Consider the following 20,008-nt stretch of genomic DNA (forward strand, 5'->3'; position numbering starts at 1 on the left):
GGGGCTAGTGTTCCCCAGATAATTGTCTCTACTCTAGTCAAAGGAGGTGATGAAAGAGTACATGGTTTTTGGCCTTTAGTACCTCGTGAATTTCAGTATTGACACAGGTCTACTTACAGTAAGAAAGGGAAGTATTGAGTGGCAGTAGATAGCGATTTGAATACCTTTTTATTAACTTCTCTGTGATGTCCATATCTATTAAGTGTCTGCAGAACTGTATTCTGGAACCTAGTGTGAAGGATATTTCTGTAATATCATGTCTAGATAGGATTCTCAAAGGGTCTGTTTCCTTTGGACTCTTCAGGCTGGGCCCAGCGACCCTGCAGAGGGGCTTTGGATTAAGTACAGTGTTTGATTTCCAGGCTCTGTCTAACGTTCCTCCTCTCCGGAACTACTTCCTAGAAGAAGACAATTACAAGAACATCAAGCGTCCTCCAGGGGACATCATGTTCTTGTTGGTCCAGCGTTTTGGAGAGCTGATGAGAAAGCTCTGGAACCCTCGAAATTTCAAGGCTCATGTCTCTCCCCACGAGATGCTCCAGGCTGTGGTCCTCTGCAGCAGGAAGACCTTTCAGATCACCAAACAAGGTAAGGAGCAAGGGCTGGAGGGAGGCTCTGTGGCAGAGCATTTGCCCAGCACCACAGGCAGAAACACAGGTCAGAAAGAGGTCATCTGTGTTTCTCTGACTTGAGGACAACAAAGCTAGTTTGAGGAAGAAAATGTACTTCTGCTTTGCAGTGAATCTTGATGATAGTCGTGAGTGAGTGAGTAGCTTGGGTGGGTTCCTTACTCCTCTCTGCTCAGAGTCCCAGAAGCTGAACAGAAGGCCAGTCTTGTTTGGTGAGGTGGACTGTCTGGTGTAGGGAATGCCGAGAGGCTAGGCAAGGCAGCAGCCCATGCTGAGTCCCTGCCACCTGTGCTTCTCACCTTGTCAGGTCTCCACATGGGTCCTCTGATGAACCTCAGGTTGCTGTCATCTCTTTGGGCCCAGGTTGTCATTGCCTTGTGAATAAAATAGCTCTTAGTACCTGGATCTTGGGTGCTGTCTGCTAGTGTGTACATCAGTTTGCTCAGCATGCATTTGTGGGGCTAGACTTTGGAGCCACAGGGAGCTAAAGGCTAAAGGCAAGGTAGTTGCAGAAAAAGGTAATCGCAGGGTGTTAGGCGCTGCGGTAAGAAAGGGCAGAGTGTGCTCTGGAGGGAACACAGACAAGGACCCCAGCTGAACAGGGGGAGGCGGGTTGTGGCAGGCGTTCTGGGTAGGAGCATAGAGGTACTGGATCCAGGCTGACTGCCTGCACTTAGCTGGACCTTGGATTCTGGGGTCAGTGGAGAACTGAGGTGGAGGCAGGGAAGGAAGGACCAAATTCCTGGTTTATGTGCCACTGTGGGAGTTGCGATTCTCTTCTGTCAAAGGTGGGGGCCAGTGAAGACTTCTATGTGAACATGTGACAGCAGACTGGGGAACAACTTAGTGGCTTTTAAGAGTCTCAGGCACTTAGGAAAGGAGAAGTAAGGCATGATCGGTGAGTAGGTAAGGAGTGGGCCCAGGCCCCTTGGGGACTTGGGGTGATAGGAAGTGACACCCACACTGGGGTGGTAATGTTGGCTCATTCCCAAGGGCAGAGGTCATAGTCTCTGAGCACGTGGTGGTGGTAGTCTGCGGCCTGGCCAGGAGCATCTTGGTCTGAGGGCCTCTTCTGGGAGTGGGTAGCAGGACTGCAGCGTGGCCGGCTACAGGCTTCCCCTCCTGCCTCCAGTTCCCTCATGTTCCATGCCTCCTTTTCCCCAGGAGACGGAGTCGACTTTCTCTCCTGGTTTCTGAATGCTCTGCACTCGGCCCTGGGGGGCACAAAGAAGAAAAAGAAGAGTAAGTCTTGTTGCTTATAAAACAGCTGTTTTTCTTTGCTGGTCCATCTTTAAAAAACTACAACTTCACGTCCTCTTGTTCTTAACTGTTTGTCTCTTTTGTGGGGAGAGGGTTGGGATTTATTGTATATACCAAATTTTATTCTTGAATAGCTCCTGTCCATAATTTTTTAATGTTAGAATGTGATAATTATGCCCAGTGGTATTTTTCTTTTTTTTTTACTTTTTGTGGTCCTGGGGGTTGAACCCGGGTTTCAGGTGTGCTTAGCAGGTGCTCTGCCACTGAGCTGCAGCCCCAGCTGTTCCTGTGGCAGAAGTGCCTGGAAGACAAGTCAAGTGAAATGCAAATCCTGGACATTCTCACTAGTGGGAGCTGAGAGAGTCTGGTAGCAGAGAGTAAAGAGTGGTCACCGGAGGCTGGGCCAGGGTGGAGGGTGCACCTGGACAGGAGGAGAGCATCTGATGCTCTGTGTGTAGCACGGTAGGGTAACTGGGCAACAGCACTTCACTGTGGGTTTTGAAATAGGCAGTGGAGAGAATTTGGAATGTTCTTACACAAAGAAACGGTAAATGTTTGAAGTGATAGTTATACCAGCTGTCCTGATTTGATCATTACATACTGTATACGTGTTCTAAATTGTTACATGTACAATTATTACGTGTCAATTAAAATTTCTTTTAAGATGCAGGTGCACCACAAAAATAAAAATAACTTTTTAGGTAAACTTGTCTGTTTCACTTCCTCACATGCTAATCTGATTTATTCCTGTTTATAATAAGATTTTTTATCAGGAATGGATACAACAGTGCCCCAGAAATCCTGACCCAGTTTCAACACGCAGGATAGCATGTTATGGACCCCCAGGCTCTTGCCACTGCAAGCACTAATGTGGGTGGTGGCCTGGCCTTTGAGTTGAAGGTTAGAGCTGATTCACTGCCAGTTCTTCACGCTTGTTGGACCTGTACTTGGAGGCAGGAGGCTGGCCTGCTGGGGTCCCTGCTAGGGTCCCAGACCTAGAGTCCCTGTGCCACTCATTGTCTTCACTGGCTTAGGGGTACCTGCACATCTATCAGCTCAAAGGCTGCAGAGCTGGGCCAGCCATTGTAGAGACCTAGGTAGACTTCTTGACTTCTGAGTTGAGGGCCCTGGAGGTGTCCTGCGGGCCTTGTACTCTCTTACTTGAGGCCTGCCCCACCTGGTGTCTTCATCTTGTGCATGTCTTCTGCTTCCTCGCCTTATGTCCTGGGAGGATTCTAGGACCCAGTGTGCTTGATCTCTCTTTGCTTTGCTTCTACTCTTTTTAAAATATTTTTTTGATGTTAATGAACCTTTATTTTATTCATTTATTTGTATGTGGTGCTGAGAATTGAACCCTGTGCCACACACATGCTAGGCAAGTGCTCTACCACTGAGCCCCAGCCCTAGGCCTTTGCTTCTGCTCTTGCCCATATCTTAGTCTGTAGTTTTGCTTTTGTGTCCAGTGTAGACTGGACTTTATTTCCCTTGTGGGCAGCATATAGTTAGGGCAGTTCCTTGGTTGGGCCCTGTTTGCTTGTGAAAATACACAAACACACACACACACACACACACACACATACACACATTCAGTACAGGGAATTGAACCTAAGGGTACTCAACTACTGTGCTACATCCCCAACCCTTTCTTTATTTTTTATTTTGAGACAGGGTCTCACTAAGTTGCTGAGGCTGGTCTCAAACCTGCAATCCTGCTGCCTCAGCCTCTCGGGTTGCCAGGATTGCGTGGATGCACCACTGTGCCCGGTTGCTTATGAATTTTTTCTGAGTCATGCATCTTCAGGCTCTGCGAATCATTCATCATTTCATGCTTCTCTCATGGGCCAGGCCCTGTCTTGGAGGGCCCACGTGCCTTGGGGAGGATACACATGTGATCACTTCCACAACAATTATGAAAGTACCGCATGGTGTCTATTTCCCAGGGAAGCTTCTGTTTAGGGAGGGCTTCTTTGGGTCTCATGCTGAAAGTTGCAGGTTTATTTCAGAAATTGCGATGTGTTTCTGACATGCTTCCCAGGCTCACAGTGTTTGTGCTTGCCTTTTGTTTGTGCAGCGATTGTGACGGATGTTTTCCAGGGGTCCATGCGGATCTTCACTAAGAAGCTTCCCCATCCTGATCTGGTGAGTGGGTGGAGCCGGTCCAGGACTGATCTGTGTTGCCTGAGTGGACTTAGGAGAAGCAGAGAGACACTTGGAGGATAGAGCTGCCCAGAGCCTCTGCTCAGGCCCCTGTGGGGTGGCTGTGGGCTCTGGAGGCAGGGGATGGGGAAGCATGCTGGAGGGAGGGCCTGGCCCCGAGTGTGCTGGTGTTCTGAGAAGGCTCAGCCATGCCTCCCCTGCTGTCGCAGAGCCTTGGGATAGTCTGTCTATGAGCAACGTACCCAGAAGAGGCTGTTTTGTTTGTTTGATTGGTACTAGGGATAGAACCCAGGGTGCTCCACACTGAGCTGCACCCTAGCTGGTTTATCTTATTTTGAGACAGGGTCTTGCTAAGTCCAGGCTGGCCTCATTCTCCCAGGCAACTGGGGTTATAGGTGAACGCTACCACACCTGGCGAGCTGTGGATTCTTGAATAGTGTAGTCATGGACACTGCCCAGACTCTGGCACCTGCTCTGTGTGCTCATAGGCCTTCCCTCCTGTTTCTTCTTGCCTGTTTCTAGCCAGCAGAAGAAAAAGAGCAGCTGCTGCACAATGATGAGTACCAGGAGACGATGGTGGAGTCCACGTTCATGTACTTGACGCTGGACCTTCCTACTGCCCCGCTCTATAAGGACGAAAAGGAACAGCTCATTATCCCCCAGGTGCCGCTCTTCAACATCCTGGCCAAGTTCAATGGCATCACTGAGAAGGTAGCCACGTGTCCTCCTGTGCTGCCAGGCTTCCCTCGCCCTCTTGACTTCCTCATCTTCCTGCTCCCACCGCCTAGGGCGGGGGCCTGTGGGCAGTGCTCTTCCACTGGGCTGTACCCCTGCCCATCATTTTCTTTTTGTACTTGAGCGTTGCCACTTGTATGTGATGCATTTGTTATAAAGTGTGTCGTTTTGATCAGGCTCCTGGATTCCCTGGAGTCTCGGCTCTTAACTCACGGTGCCCCTTTCTGTATCTCTTCTATCCCTCCGAGTTCCCGCCTCAGATGTGCTTCAGAAACTCAAAGGCAGGAAAACAAGCCATCTCTCTCTCTCTCTCTTTTTTTTTTTTTTTTGGTACTGGTATTGAACCCAGGGGTGCTCTATCACTGAGACACATCCCCAGCCTTTTTTTTAGTTTTTCTTTAAGCTTACGTAATGTCAAGATTCCCATGAGACCTTAGTATTGATCTAAATTTATTCTTTTTTTATATATTTTTTTTAGTTATAAGTGGACACAATATCTTTATTTTATATTTATATGGTGCTGAGGATTGAACCCAGTGCCTCACGCATTCTAGGCGAGCGCTCTACCTCTGAGCCACAACCCCAGCCCCTCATTCTTATTTTAATAATACTAGCGTGGACTAGTACAGACAGTTTCTTCTGGCTTTAGCTTTTAAGCAGGTACAGAACCATAACATGTTTACAGATGATGTACAGAACTTTTAACTAATTGATTAATAGTGGTGGTGATTTTTTTTTTTTTCTGTCCTGGTACTGGAGATTGATTGAACCCAGGGTGCTCTTACTATTGAGCTGTATCCCCAGCCTTTTTTATTTTCGTTTTCCTTTTTTTGTGGTGCTGGGTATTGAACCCAGAGCCATAAGCATGCTAGGCAAGTGTGCTATTGCTGAGCCATGTCCCAGCCCTGCCCTTTGTATTTTTTATTTTCAGACAGGTCTACTAAGTTGCTGAGACTGGTCTTGCCCTCACCATTCTCCTGCCTCAGCCTCCTGAGTCATTGGGATGATAAACACGTGCACTGCGTCTGTCACAAAGCTGTTTCTTAGTGTTCTAAACCTTCATCTGGGTGATGGCTGCATGCATGTCGCAGAACGGCATGGGTTAGGACCTCATTCCTTTTTGAGGCCCAGTTACATTCCATTGAGTGAACATGCTGTATTTTGTGTATTCATCAGCTGGTGGGCTTTAGGCTGGTTTTCACCTCTCAACTGTTAGTGCTGATGTCAACACTGGTCTGCAAGTTTCTATGTGGGCGTGTTTTCCCTTCACCAGGACACATGTTAAGAAGGGGTGCTGCTGGGTCATGTAGCAACTCTGCATTCATATGTTGGAGGAGCTGCAGACTGTGTCCCAAGTGCCTGCACCACTTTCTTTACACTCCTACCCGTAACTTATGAGGGCTCTGTTCTTCATGTCTGCACCAACACCTGTCACTTCCTGTCATTGATTACAGCTAGTTTTTCAACAGACAAAGGATCTGAAAGAACACTTCACAAAGATGATATACAAATGGACAACAAATATATGAAAAGATGTTCAACAGTAATCAGGGAAATACAAGATCATGTGTCATTTTAACGCTGAGTAATATTACATTGTGTATATATACCAGTTTCTTTATCCATTCATCTACTGAAGGGCATCTAGGTTGGTTCCACAATTTAGCTATTGTGAATTGAGCTGCTATAATCATTGATGTGGCTGTGTCCCTATAATATGATGATTTTAAGTCCTTTGGGTATAGAGCAAGGAGTGGGATAGCTGGGTCAATGGTGGTTTCATTCCAAGTTTTCTAAGGAATCTCCATACTGCTTTCCATAGTAGTTGCACCAGTTTGCAGTCCCATTACAATGTGTGAGTGACTGTACCTTTTCCTCCACATTCTCTCCAACACTTACTATTGCTTGAATTCTTGATAATTGCCGTTCTAACCAGAGTGAGATGAAATCTTAGAGTAGTTTTGATTTTCATTTCTCTAATTGCTAGAGAAGTTGAACAGTTTTTCATATATTTGTTAATCGATTGCATATCTTCTTCTGAGAAGTGTCTGCCACATCTAATTATTTATGTGTGGTTTAGGTCTTCCATTTCTCTGTTGATCATCTGCCTGGTTTTTCTATTATTGAAAGTGGGGTATTGACATTTCCAACTTTTTTTGGTGGGGTGGGTACTGGGGATTGAAGCCAGGGGCACTTAACCACTGAGTCACATCCCTAGCCCTTTTTATTTTTTTATATTGAGACTGGGTCTCACTGAGTTGCTTAGGGTTTTGCTAAGTTACTGAGGCTGCCCTCAAACTTGTGATTTTCCTGCCTCGGCCTCCTGATTTGCTGGGATTACAGGTGTGCGCCTCCACGTCCAGCTTGTCTAATTTTAAATGATACAGTGGGGTGGTCCTTGGAGGGGTCTGCTGTTCCTTCCTGACCTTGCTCCAAAGGAGGAGGCTGTCACTGGTGCTTTCTTTTTGATTATTATTAGAATTTTACTAACTTCAGCATTAATTTGATAATTTTTATTTTCTCTTTATTAAGGATAAGAATTTATTAAAAACAGATTCATGTCCACCATGTTTTGGGTACAGGAATTGAACCCAGGGGAACTTAACCACTGAGCTTCATCCCCAGCCCTTATTTGTATTTTATTTATATACAGGGTCTCTCAACTGAGTTGCTTAGGGCCTTACTGTGTTGCTAAGGCGAGATTCTCCTGCCTCAGCCTCCGAGCGCCACCACGCCTGGCTCATGTTCTCCAGCTTAAAAGCCCCTTGGGCTGGGCAGATACCCCGTTCCTTTCCTGAGTAAGACCTTAGGAAATATGGCCTGGCAGATGCTTTGACCCATAATTCAGGGACTTTTTTTTTTTTTTTTTTTTTTGGTGCTGGGAATGGAATCTGGGCCTCATGCTTGCCAAATACACACTCTCATTGAACCACACCCAGCCCAAGTTTTGGGATCTTTGAAGAGGGAGAAGTGTGGGAAGATGGTAGCCACCTCTACTAGATATGTGTGGTGAGGGCTCCTCACTGTGGGAAGGCCAGGAGGTCCTGCCTTGCTTGGTGGTCACCAGCTTCAGCAGGGCCTCTTTCCTCTGGCTGCTTGGCTTCCTAGGTAGTTGGTGCCACGGCATTGTGGTCGTAGTTGACAGAGTGATCATACACTGACTGAAGCAGCCCATGGTCAAGGTCTTTTTAATACCACTCAGCTGAATTGCTGGCCTCAGCCAAGTATCTTCAGAAGTCTAGGTATGAGGCAGAATTATAATTAAAAAAAAAAACACAATAACACATCCAGCAGCTTGGGAGGCTGAGGCAGGAGGATTGTGAGTTCAAAGCCAGCCTCAGCAACGTATTGAGGCCCTAAGCAACTCAGTGAAACCCTGTCTCTAAATAAAATACAAAAAAGGGCTGGGGATGTGGCTCAGTGGTTAAGCACCCCTGCGTTCAATCCCTGGTACAAAAAAAAAAAAACACAAAAAAAACCTAGAAACAAATAAATGAACTCATGTCCCTGCACCAGCACCTGCGGAACTCTGGCACTAATGCAGTAATTCCATTCTCAGGAATATAAGACTTACAAGGAGAACTTCCTGAAGCGCTTCCAGCTCACCAAGCTGCCTCCCTACCTGATCTTCTGTATCAAGAGGTTCACCAAGAACAACTTCTTTGTGGAGAAGAACCCCACCATTGTCAACTTCCCTATCACGTGAGTGCCTTCTGCCTGGCTCCCTCTGAGGGGCGGGGCTCTTTCCCCATCCTTCTATCGTTACCTGTGGACTGCCTGTGTTGGGGTTGCCAGGAGCAGAGCCTGACCACTCTGCCTGCCTTGGGTCTCACTGGGGGGGTGCTGATCTTGAGGGACCGTGAGAGGATGTCTGCCTGCAGTCAGCCTGCTCTTGCCTCTGGATGCTGCGACTCGTCCTGCAGCACAGGGAGGAGTCACTGGGGCTGCCTGGGCTCTGTCTGCTGCTCGCCTGGCAGACTCTGGCACCGGGGGGCTTTAGGCTCCAGATGGCCTGCCCTCATGGAGTCTGCCCCTTCTCTTTTCTTCCCAGACATCGACATCTAGACTGCCCAGTTTCCTCCTGTGGATGTGAAGTTGTGCCGTTTAGATTGTCATTGCAGTGTGTTTTTATGAAGCATTGCACTTGAATGGGAAATTGGGAGGAGTTATACCCAAAGCTTCTAGTTTGCTGCCTTCTAACTTGGAAAGAGCTGTTGGGAGGTACCTTGGGGGTCTTGAGTACACAAGAGATAGGGTTCTTCTCACTGCAGAGAAGTCTCTGAGAAGGGGAGGAGGCTGCCCGGGATCGGACCAGGCCAGGCGAGCAGGTGCAGAGAGCGCTGGGCATAGGGTCAGGGAGACAGTTGCGTGGGCATATGATGTCCAGCTGGGTGGTCGTTTCTCAGGTGTTACTTCTCAGTCTTTATTTTTCTAAACTTTCACAAAGGAGTTTGGAAGCTGTTAGTGGACAAAGGCTTATCTCCTTGTTTCTTTCTCCCTCTGCCTTCTTCCATTTCCTAGTCCCCCTGTTAACACAGGACTGCCAGTTTTTTCCTTTGAAGATAGTTCTAGTTGTTAGCTCTGTGTAGTGTTTAAGAGAATGATGTCTAAAATTCAGAGGCCTGAGTTCTGGGCTGCCCTAGTGGTGACCACAGAGAGGTCATCTGCCTGTTTTCTGCATGTATTCTCTCAGCAACTCAGTGAGGTCCTTAGCAATCTTGTGAGACCCTGTCTCAAAATAAAATAAAAAGGGATGGGGTTGCAGCTCATTGGTAGAGTACACCTGGGTTCAGTCCCTAGTACCACCACCACCACCACCACCAACCACCCCCCAAAAAAGAAAATTACTGTGAGACAGGATTTTGCTAAGTTGCTAGGTTGAACTTGAACTTGCTATCCTCTTGCCTTAGTCTCCTGAGTTTTGGGGATTGTAAGTGTGCACCACCACACCCTGCTGGGATAACTTCTTAACGATAATTCCAAGGGAATCTTTTTTTTCTTTTCCACTCTTTGTCTTCCTGTTCTTCACTCATATCTTGTTTGTGTGACAAGTAGAATCAGTGGGGGACATGAAACAGATTTCTGCTATCTCGAATGGGACCACAGAGACACTTTCTTTGAAATTCTGTGGATCAGGTTTTTTTTTTTTTTTTTTTTTTTTTTTGTAATACTTAGTTGTATTACAGAATGCATTTCAATTCATCATACACAAATGGAGTGCAACATTTCAATTTTCTGGTTGTACACAGTGTAGAGACGCATCATTCGTGCAATCATACAGGTACCTAGGATAATGATGTCCATCTCATTCCATCATCTTTCCTACACCCCCAACCCTTCCCCACCCTCCCCTTTGCCCAGTCCAAAGTTCCTCCATTTTTCCCATAGCCCCCCACCATCAGCATCCACTAATCAGGGAAAAAATTTGGCCTTTGGTTTTTTGGGATTGGCTTACTTCACTTAGCATAATATTTTCTAACTCCATCCATTTACCTGAAAATGCCATAATTTTATTCTCTTTTAATGCTGTAGTAATATTCCATTGTGTATATATACCACAGTTTCTTTATTCATTCATCTATTGAAGGGCTTCTAGATTGGTTCCACAGTTTAGCTGTTGTGAATTCAGCTACTGTAAACATTGATGTGGCTGTGTCACTATAGTATGCTAATTTTAAGTCCTTTGGGTATAGACTAAGGAGTGGGATAACTGAGTCAAATGGTGGTTCCATTCCAAGTTTTCTAAGGAATCTCTATACTGTTTTCCAAGGTGGTTGCACCAATAGGCAGTCCCACCAGCAATGTATGAATGTGCCTTTTTCCCCCGCATCCTCACCAACGCTTATTGTTGCTTGTATTCTTGATAGCTGTCATTCTAACTGGAGAGAGATGAAATCTTAGAGTAGTTTTGATTTACATTTCTCTAATTACTAACATTGTTGAATACTTTTTCATATATTTGTTGATGGCATGTATATCTTCTGAGAAGTGTCTGTTCAGTTCCTTGGCCCATTTACTGATTGGATTGTTTGGGGGTTTTTTGGTGTTAAGTCATTTTGAGTTCTTTATGTATCCTGGAGATTAGTGCTTTGTCTGAGGTGCGTATGGTAAAAATTTGCTCCCATTCTGAAGGCTCTCTCTCCACCTCACTGATTGTTTCTTTTGCTGACAGGAAGCTTTTTTTAGTTTGAATCCATCCCATTTATTGATTTTTGATTTTATTTCTTGTGCTTTAGAAGTCTTGTTAAGGAAGTGGGTGTCTAATCTGACATGATGGAGATTGGGGCCTAATTTCTCTTCTATTAGGCCACAGGGTCTCTGGTCTAATTCCTAGGTCCTTGATCCACTTGTTGAATTTTGTGCATAGTGAGAGATACAGGTTTAATTTCATTTTGCTGCATATGGATTTCCAGTTTTCCCAGCACCATTTGTTAAAGATGTACATTTTTGGTGCCTTTGTCTAGGATGAGATAACTGTAGTTTTGTGGGTTAGTCTCAGTGTCCTCTATTCTGTACTATTACTGTATGTGTCTATTTTGGTGGCAATCCCATGCTATTCTTGTTACTATTGCTCTGTAGTATAGTTTAAGGGCTGGTATGGTGATGCCTCCTGCTTCACTCTTCTTGCTAAGGGTTGCTTTGGATATTCTGAGTCTCTTATTTTTCCAGATGAATTTCATGATTGCTTTTTCTGTTTTTATGGGGAATGTCATGAGGATTTTGATTGGAATTGCATTAGATCTGTATAGTGCTTTTGGTAGTATAGTCATTTTTACAATATTAATTCTGCCTGTCCAAGAACAAGGGAGATCTTTCCATCTTCTAAGGTCTTCTTTAATTTCTTTCTTTAGTGTTCTGTAGTTTTCATTGTAGAGGTCTTTCACCTCTTTTGTTGAGTTGATTCTCAAGTATTTTATTTTTCTTGAGGCTATTGTAAATGGGGTAGTTGTCCTAGTTTCTTTTTCAAAGATTTGTCACTGATGTACAGAAATGCCTTTGATTTGTGGGTGTTGAATTTTATATCTTGCTACTTTGCTGAATTCATTTATTAATTTTAGAAGTTTTCTGGTGGAATTTTTTTGATCCTCTAGGTATAGTATTGTGTCATTGGCAAATAGTGATAGTTTGAGTTCTTCCTTTCCTCTCTGTATCCCTTTAATTTCTTTGATCTAATTGCTCTGGGTAGAGTTTCAAGGACTATGTTGAATACAAGTGGTGAAAGAGGGCATCCCTGTCTTGTTCCAGTTTTTAGAGGAAATACTTTTAATTTTTCTCCATTTAGAATGATGTTGGCCTAGGGCTTAGCATAGATAGCTTTTATGATGTTGAGATAGATATGTTCCTGTTATTCCTAGTTTTTCTAGTGTTTTGAACATGAAGGGGTGCTGTATTTTGTTTAATGCTTTTTCTGCATCTTTTGAGATGGTCATATGATTCTTATCTTTAAGTCTATTGATGTGATGAATTACATTTATTGATTGATTTCCATATGTTGAACCAACCTTGCATCCTGGGATGAACCTCACTTGATCGTGGTGCACTATCTTTTTAATATGTTTTTGTATGTGATGGCCAGTATTCTATTGAGATATTTTGCGTCTTTGTTCGTTAGGGATATTGGTCTGAAGTTTTCTTTCCTTGATGTATCTTTGTTTTTGGAATCTGGGTGATATTAGCCTCATAGAATTAAGTTTGGAAGGGTTCCCTCCTTTTCTATTTCATGGAATAATTTTTTTTTTTTTGAGCCTAAGAATCAAGTTTATTTGGCTAACGCCTGGGGGGGCCCTGAACCTAGAAGAAGGTGTTGGGCCTCTTGGTGGTGAAGCGTGGCTTGTGCTGGCGACGCAGGACCCGATGGGGCAGCGGGAACTTGATCTTGGAGTCGTGGAACCGCTTGACCGCCGGCCGCCGGCACTTGCTGGCCGCAGTCTCCTCCACCTTCATGATCTGGATGGAGTGGGCCTGGGCACGGTGCCGGGCGCCCATGTCTCGGTAGCACTGGGTGACAGTGCCCGCGGTGGTCAGGTCGCGGTATTCTCGGTACATGTTGTGGGTGCCACTCCGGGAGTCGTAGCGCAGCCAGATACCAAAGTTCTTCACCCGCAGCGGGGACTTCTCAAACACCTGCCCACAGTAGACAATTTCCCCTGAAGACTTCTTCATCTTCTTTAGCTGAGATACAAAATATCAGAAGCGGGACTTGGCAACAACGTGATTGGGTGCAAAGATTCGCATTCGGTAGAGAGGTGGGGTGTGGCAATTGGGGGTGGGCAGGCAGCGGCCCACCACCTTGTATTCTCGAAGCGTGCCCGAGGCCTTCATAGCGCTCTCTCTGCGATCGCCGCCACCCGCAAAAGGAAATCATTTTTTGTTTGTTTGTTTTTGTGGTGCTGGGGATTGAACCCAGGGCCTTGTGCATGGGAGGTAAGCACTCTACCAATTGAGCTATATCCCCAGCCCCTCATGGAATAATTTGATGAGTATTGGTATTAATTCTTTTTTGTAGGTCCTATAGAATTCAGCTGAGAATCCATTTGGTCCTTGGCTTTTCTTGGTTTGTAGGCTTTTGATGGACTCTTTTATTTCCTTGCTTAAAATTGATCTGTTTAAATTGTGTACGTCCTCCTGATTCAGTTTGGGTAGATCATATGTTTCTACAAAGTTGGTGTCATCGAAATTTTCTGTTTTATTTGAATATAAATTTTCAAGATAATTTCTAATTATCTCCTGTATTTCAACAGTGTCTGTCATAATGTTTCCTTTTTCATCATGAATTTTAGTAATTTGAGTTTTTTCTCTCCTTCTCTTTATTAGCATGGCTAAGGGTTTATCGATTTTACTTATTTTTTCAAAGAACCAACTTTTCGTTTTGTCAATTTTTGAATTGTTTCTTTTGTTTCAGTTTCATTGATTTCAGCTCTGATTTTAATTATTTCCTGTCTTCTGCTTTTGGTGTTGATTTGGTCTTCTTTTTCTAGGGCTTTGAGATATGTTAGGTCATTTATTGACTTTTTATCCTTTTAATGAATGAACTGCATGGAATGAACTTTCCTCTTATTCCTGCCTTCATGGTGTCCCAGAGATTTTGATATGTTGTGTCAGTGTTCTCATTCACCTCTAAGAATTTTTATTATCTCCTCCCTGATGTCTTCTGCTATCCATTGCTCATTCAATATCATGTTATTTAGTCTCCAAGTGTTGCAGTAGCTTCTATTTTTTATTTTATCATAGATTTCTAGTTTCATTCCATTATGATCTGATAGAATACAAGGTAGTACCTCTCTCTCTCTCTTTTTTTTTTTTTATTTGCTGAGTTGCTTTGTGGCATAATATATAGTCTGTTTTAGAGAAAGATCCAAGTGCTGCTGAGAAGAAGGTGTATTAACTCATTTTGGTTGAAATATTCTATATATGTCTGTTAAGTCTAAATCATTGATTGTATTATTCAGCTCTATAGTTTGTTTAGCTTTTTGTTTGGAAGATCTATCCAGTGGTGAGAGAAGTGTATTAAAGTCACTTATTATATTATCATATTGTGATCTGTTTGACTCTTGAACTTAAGAAGAGTTTGTTTGATGAACATAGATGCTCCATAGTTTGGGGCCTAGATATTTATGAATGTTATGTCTTGTTGATGTATGGTTCCCTTAAGCAGTATGAAATGTCCTTCTTTATCTCTTCTGACTAACTTCGGCTTGAAGTCCACTTTATGTGATATTTGGGTGGAAACCCCTGCTTGTTTCCGAAGACCATGTGAGTGGTATGATTTTTTTCCATATTTTTTTCAGTATGTGGATATCGTTCCCTATGAGATGAGTTTCTTGAAAGCAGCATATTGTTGATTTTTTTAATCCAGTCTGCCAGTCTGAGTCTTTTAATTGATGAATTTAGGTCATTAACATTCAGAGTTATTATTGAGACATGGTTTGTATTCCTGGTCATTTTTGTTTATTTTTGGCTTTTAATTTGAGTTTGTTTCTTTGATTGGATTTTCCTTTAGTGTACTTCCTTCCTTTGCTGATTTTCATTGTTGTTTTTCATTTTCTCCTCATGGAATATTTTGCTGGGAATATTCTGTAGTGCAGGCTTTCTCGTTGTAAATTCTTTTTTCTATCATGGAAAGTTTTTATTTCATTATCATATCTGAAGCTTATTTTGTTGGATATAAGACTCTTGGTTGGCATCCATTTTCTTTCAGAAATGGTATATGTTGTTCCAGGATCTCCTGGCTTTGATGGTCTGGTTTGAGAAATCTGTTGAGATCTAAACTGGTTCCCCCTACATGTAATCTGAAACTTTTCTCTTGCACCTTTTAAAATTCTATCCTTATTCTGTATGCTAGGCATTTTCATTATAATGTGCCTTGGTGAGGATCAGTTGTGATCTTATTTATTATCTATTTATTTATTGTGGTGCTGGGGATTGAACCCAGGGCCTTGTGCATGTGAGGCAAGCACTCTACCAACTGAGCTATATCCCCAGCCCATCTGTTGTGATTTTGTACATTTGATGTCCTGTAAGCCTCTTGTATTTGATTTTCCAATTCATTCTTCATGTGGGAAATTTTCTGATATTATTTAATTGAAGAGACTGTACAGCCCTTTGGTTTGTATCTCTCTGCCTTCCTCTATCCCAATAAATCTTAGATTTGGTCTTTTCATATTGTCCAATAATTCTTGGAGGTTCTGTTCATGGTTTCTCACCACCTAAGCTGTGTGGTCACCTTTATTTTCAAGTTATATATTTTGTCTTCTTTACCTGAGGTTCTATCTTCCAAGTGATTTTAGTCTGTTGTTGATGCTTTCTATTGAATTTTTTATTTGGTTTATTGGTTCCTTCATTTCAAGGATTTCTGTTTTTTTTTTTTTTTTTTTTTTTTAAGAATCTCTCTCTCTTTCTCTTTTGTGGTGCTGGGATTGAACCCAGGACCTTGTGCATGTGAGGCAAGCACTGTACCATCTGAGCTATGTCCCCAGCCCCTCTATCTCTTTTCTTTTTTCTTTTTTTAATATCTATTTTTTAGTTATAGATGGACACAATATCTTTATTTTACATTTACGTGGTGCTGAGGATGGAACCCGGTGCCTCACGCACACTTGGCAAGCACTCTACCATGAGCCCCAGTCCCCACCCCTCTCTTTTACTCCTCTCCTGTCTCTGTGTTGGGGTGGCCAACTGCTGCCTGTATTTGCTCTCTTGATTCATTCTTTCCTTTGCAGACGATTTTAATTATCTACATTCTGAACTCCGCTGACATTTCATCTGCTATGCGGTCAATGGAATCTGTTAGTGCATTAGCTGGTGTGTTTCCGGCACTTTCTTCCCTTGTTTCTTTATACTGTCCGGGTGTCTTCCTCTCCAGCAGTGTGGATTTGAGGTATTACTGTTCCTACCTTGTAATCTTGTAGTGTCCCTGCAGGTCACCCACACCTTGCCTGCAGGGACCTGGGCAATGGCATTGTAGGTCCTGGCTCTTGTCGGGGAAGGCCACCCCACATTCACTGGTAGATGGGGGTGCAGAGCCCGTGGTGCGTGCACAGTCACTTTGCCCCTACCTTGCGGCGGTCTCTGCTTCTCCCTGGATGAGGTGTTATTTCAGAACTGGCCTTCTGTGAGTGGCCACAGTCACCAGCCTGTTTCTGGTAGCGGTGTGGTGTTGGCTGCAGGGCAGCCCTCAGGGAGGACTGTGGACAGCCGCCTGCTCAGTTACACAGAAGCTCCCTGCCCGTGGTCTTCCATGAGGGCCGGAGCATGTTTGTTTCCCCACCAGTTGCATTTAGTACTTTGGGATTGACTTCAGCAGTTTACCCTTCAGAATGTTGTCTGGAGCAGTGAAGGAATGGATGGCTTCCTAACTTGGCAGCCTTTAGGGGCATCGCTATGTGTAACGAGTTCTGGAAACCCATTCTTTAATTACTTCACACATTGGAATTACTTTGAGAATAATGCGGTGTGGTGATCCAGACATCCCTCCTTCTCAGAAGGACCCATTTTGTGCGTCAGTCTTCTGTGTTCTATTCGTGACACATTCTCTGTTGGAGAATCATCCGTTTTCCAGTGGTGGATGGTGCCCTCTGGTCACTGGAGATGGAGTTTTCTGTGTGCAGGTTTCAAGTTTCACGTTCAGCTATCTAGTCCACAGGAGACTGTTGTTCAGCTGGATCTGTTGTTATGGTGGGAGATGTACTTTGCTCCTTTGCCCGCTTTCTGAGCAGTTCTGGTCCAGCCTGAAATGTGAGAGTAAACACTGCTGGGTCACCCAGCTCTAGATGGCAGTTCAGGCTGAACAGGAACACCCGGGAGTCCGCTCTTGGCAGCCTGCAGGCAGATGCTGTCTAGCTCACGGACTCTCTTAGGAGGATGCGTGTTAAAGTCAGGTTTCACAGTGTGTACTTCTGCTGGCTGGCTGTGTAGTCTACGAGATGCCGTCTACCATTAGAAACAGCTCCCTGCATAGAGAAAGGTCCAGAACAAAGCCACACGCTTGTTTATTACCATGTGGTTCATTTTTAAAATCCCTTTGTGTTATTGAACTGTGGACACCCTGGCGTAGACTAAATTCAGAGGAAGAAATGTAACCGGACGTGACAGGCTAGGGATGCAGAGCTCTTAATGAGTGTGGGTGAGGCCTTGGGTCAGGCACTGGACATGCCACCATTTGTGGTTTCTTGTGAGTCCCCCTCGAGATGGCACTGCTGTGTTTTATGTTACGAGTGGCAGCATCGGAGATTGTTTTCAGAGATTAGAAATGTGATGTCATCTTATTTGTGCCTTGTATTTTATGAATATTTTGCAGGTTCCAAAATGATCTATTTTCCCTAAAATTACATAGCGTGTTGATTTTCTCTCTCTCTCTCTCTCTCTCTCTCTCTCTTTTTTTTTTTTTGTGTGTGTGTGTGGTGCTAGGGATTGAACCCAGGGCCTTGTGCATGCAAGGCAAGCACTCTACCAACTGAGCTGTATCCCCAGCCCAAGCATGTTCTCTTAATATTCATCTTAACTGCTGGGCACAGTGGTGCACGCCTGTAATCTAGCACATGGGAGGCTGAGGCAGAAGTATCATAGGTTGGAGACTGGCCTCAGCAATTTAGCAAGGCCCTAGGCAACTTAGTGAGATCCTATCTCAAAATAAAAAATAAAAAGGACTGTGATATAGCTCAGTGATAACATGCCCTGGGTTCAATTGCCAATACACCCACACACACCCACACACACAAGAAATATTCCTGTTAACCGTTCTGTTAAACTGTTTGAAAGTTCTTAATAGTTGACAATAAGCATTCTGGGTGGGGCACTAAGGACTTTAACACTGACCTACATCCACAGTCCTTTTTAAAAAATTTTTTGAGAAAGGGTCTCACTGAGTTGCTGAAGGTCTCGCTAAGTCGAGAGACTGGCCTTGAACTGGAAATCTCCTGCCTCAGCCTTGCGCATTGCTGGGCTTCAGATGTATGTCACTGTGCCTGGTGATAGTAGGTGTTTATTATAGCACTTAATTTGCAATAAAAAAACTGATAGAATTCAACACAAAGTCCAGGATAAAGTTTTATTCTAGGTATCAGTTTTATTCTTGATATCAAGAATGCTGTCCACATTTGAATGTGAAGTTTCAGATATTAAAAACAAATCTAATGTCTCTGAGTCCCAGTGGGAGGAACCTAGTCAGTTTCTTTTGGCAGTTGGAATGGAGAAACTTGGAACCTATGGGTGGTCAGGGTGTGGGTCAGGTGGAGGAGAGAAAGCCAGGTGCAAGTGAGAGGGAAAGTGCTAATGGCAGGAGGAAGCAGAGCAGGGCAGCGGCTCCTTGGACCCTGCTCCTTCCTCAGTGCCTGGCTTCAGGTGCAATTCCTGTCTGAAACCTGAACACGTTCCCTTTTGTGCTGAAGCTACCTTAGTGGGTAGTTACTTGTAACCACTTGGCAACTTACTTGATTGAAAGAAAAACAAGAAAGTGAGGTCTTGAAAGTAACTAGAAAGTCTGACACTCTACCTGGGTGTCATACTGAGACTGGGTGGCAGGTGGCAATGTCCATCCCATGTGTGGTGCTGCTGTAGTCCTGCGGCTGCATGCCAGGTAGGTGGCTCACACCTGCCGTCTCACTGCTCCTTGCGCTCCTGGAGGAGACAGTGATCCTAGCCCTGGTGATGAAGATACTCATGGTGTGGCCCTGAGGCTCGTGGCTGAGCTGAAGCCAGGGTTCTCGAGGATGTCGGCCGAGTCAGGCCTGTACCTAGAAGATGCTTTTCCTTCACAGTCTGTCCTTGTTGGCAAGTTTTATGATGCCAGCTGACCTAAGCGTCCAGGGCTCTTGGAGGCTGCCCACAGCTGGGGTCCCAAAATGGTCAGCAGCTTTGTGGCCCCTATGTGGACAGTCCCCTTGACTGCAGCTTGCTGTGTTGTTCTGCTTTGTCTTCCCACCACAGGAACGTGGATCTGAGAGAATATTTGTCTGAAGAGGTCCAGGCAGTGCACAAGAACACCACCTACGACCTCATCGCCAACATTGTGCACGACGGCAAGCCCTCTGAGGGCTCCTACCGCATCCATGTGCTGCACCATGTGAGTGGCCAGCGCCTCCTGCAGGAATGGCGTGCCCCTTAGGCACGGCCTGCCCTTGGGACGGCATTGAGCATCAGTCGGTGGTTTAGGGCGGTGGGCACGCTGGGGAGCTTTTTAGAACCCTGAAGCCTGGGCTCACCCAGGTCCACCAGGTGGGGGCCAGTGGTGCTGCTGGAGGTCCCACGGTGCACTGGATGCCCTGCCACAGAGACTGTGGTCCAGAACGTCCCGCCAAGGTTCAGAGACTCTGGCTCCTGGAGGTGGAGAGAGGCATGGTGGTGTAGGTCTCTGGAGGTTCTGGTGAGCAGCCAGGGTTGAGACCCTGTCCCCACCAGAGCCCCAACTGGCAGAGTGGGTTCTCAGTCCAGGCGTTGGCATCCCTGAGTGCAGTGGGACTGCAGAGGCTCAGCCTCCTCAGCCCACGGAGCTAGAACCTGCACTTAACAGACCTGATCTTTAGGAATTCAAACTTCAAGAAGCACTGGTTTAGAGACTTTTTTTTAGCTCACGAGTTTGTGAATTTGTCTCAAACTGAAAACAGAAAACATGAACTGAAATATATTTGGTATCAGATTTTTAGCATAAATTGTTCTAATCCGATTAGCCTCTTGGAATGTGGGTTTAACAATCACTATGTGTGTTTATCAGTGCTATTCTGAGTGCTAGG

The 20,008-nt window shown here is 44.8% G+C and overlaps 1 protein-coding gene and 1 pseudogene across 2 annotated transcripts in view; one reads left to right on the forward strand and one right to left on the reverse strand.

Moving 5' to 3' along the window:
* Usp39 (ubiquitin specific peptidase 39) overlaps positions 1-20,008 on the forward strand; it is a 34,965-nt gene that overhangs the window by 13,040 nt on the left and 1,917 nt on the right. The window contains exons 6-11 of one of the 2 annotated variants that reach the window (XM_046455960.1): positions 363-588; positions 1,794-1,871; positions 3,961-4,028; positions 4,569-4,757; positions 8,341-8,483; positions 19,206-19,341. In XM_046455960.1, the coding sequence (XP_046311916.1) occupies positions 363-588; positions 1,794-1,871; positions 3,961-4,028; positions 4,569-4,757; positions 8,341-8,483; positions 19,206-19,341 (840 nt within the window). The remainder of the gene's footprint in view (positions 1-362; positions 589-1,793; positions 1,872-3,960; positions 4,029-4,568; positions 4,758-8,340; positions 8,484-19,205; positions 19,342-20,008) is intronic. The other variant, XM_046455961.2, reaches the window with a different exon arrangement.
* Positions 12,511-13,159, reverse strand: LOC124100445 (large ribosomal subunit protein eL20-like; annotated as a pseudogene).

This window comes from Marmota monax, unplaced genomic scaffold (assembly GCF_021218885.2).
Source record: "Marmota monax isolate L192 unplaced genomic scaffold, Marmota_monax_Labrador192_F-V1.1 WCK01_AAM20220418_F8-fsc00238, whole genome shotgun sequence".
In the NCBI taxonomy this organism is placed as follows: Eukaryota; Metazoa; Chordata; class Mammalia; order Rodentia; family Sciuridae; genus Marmota; species Marmota monax.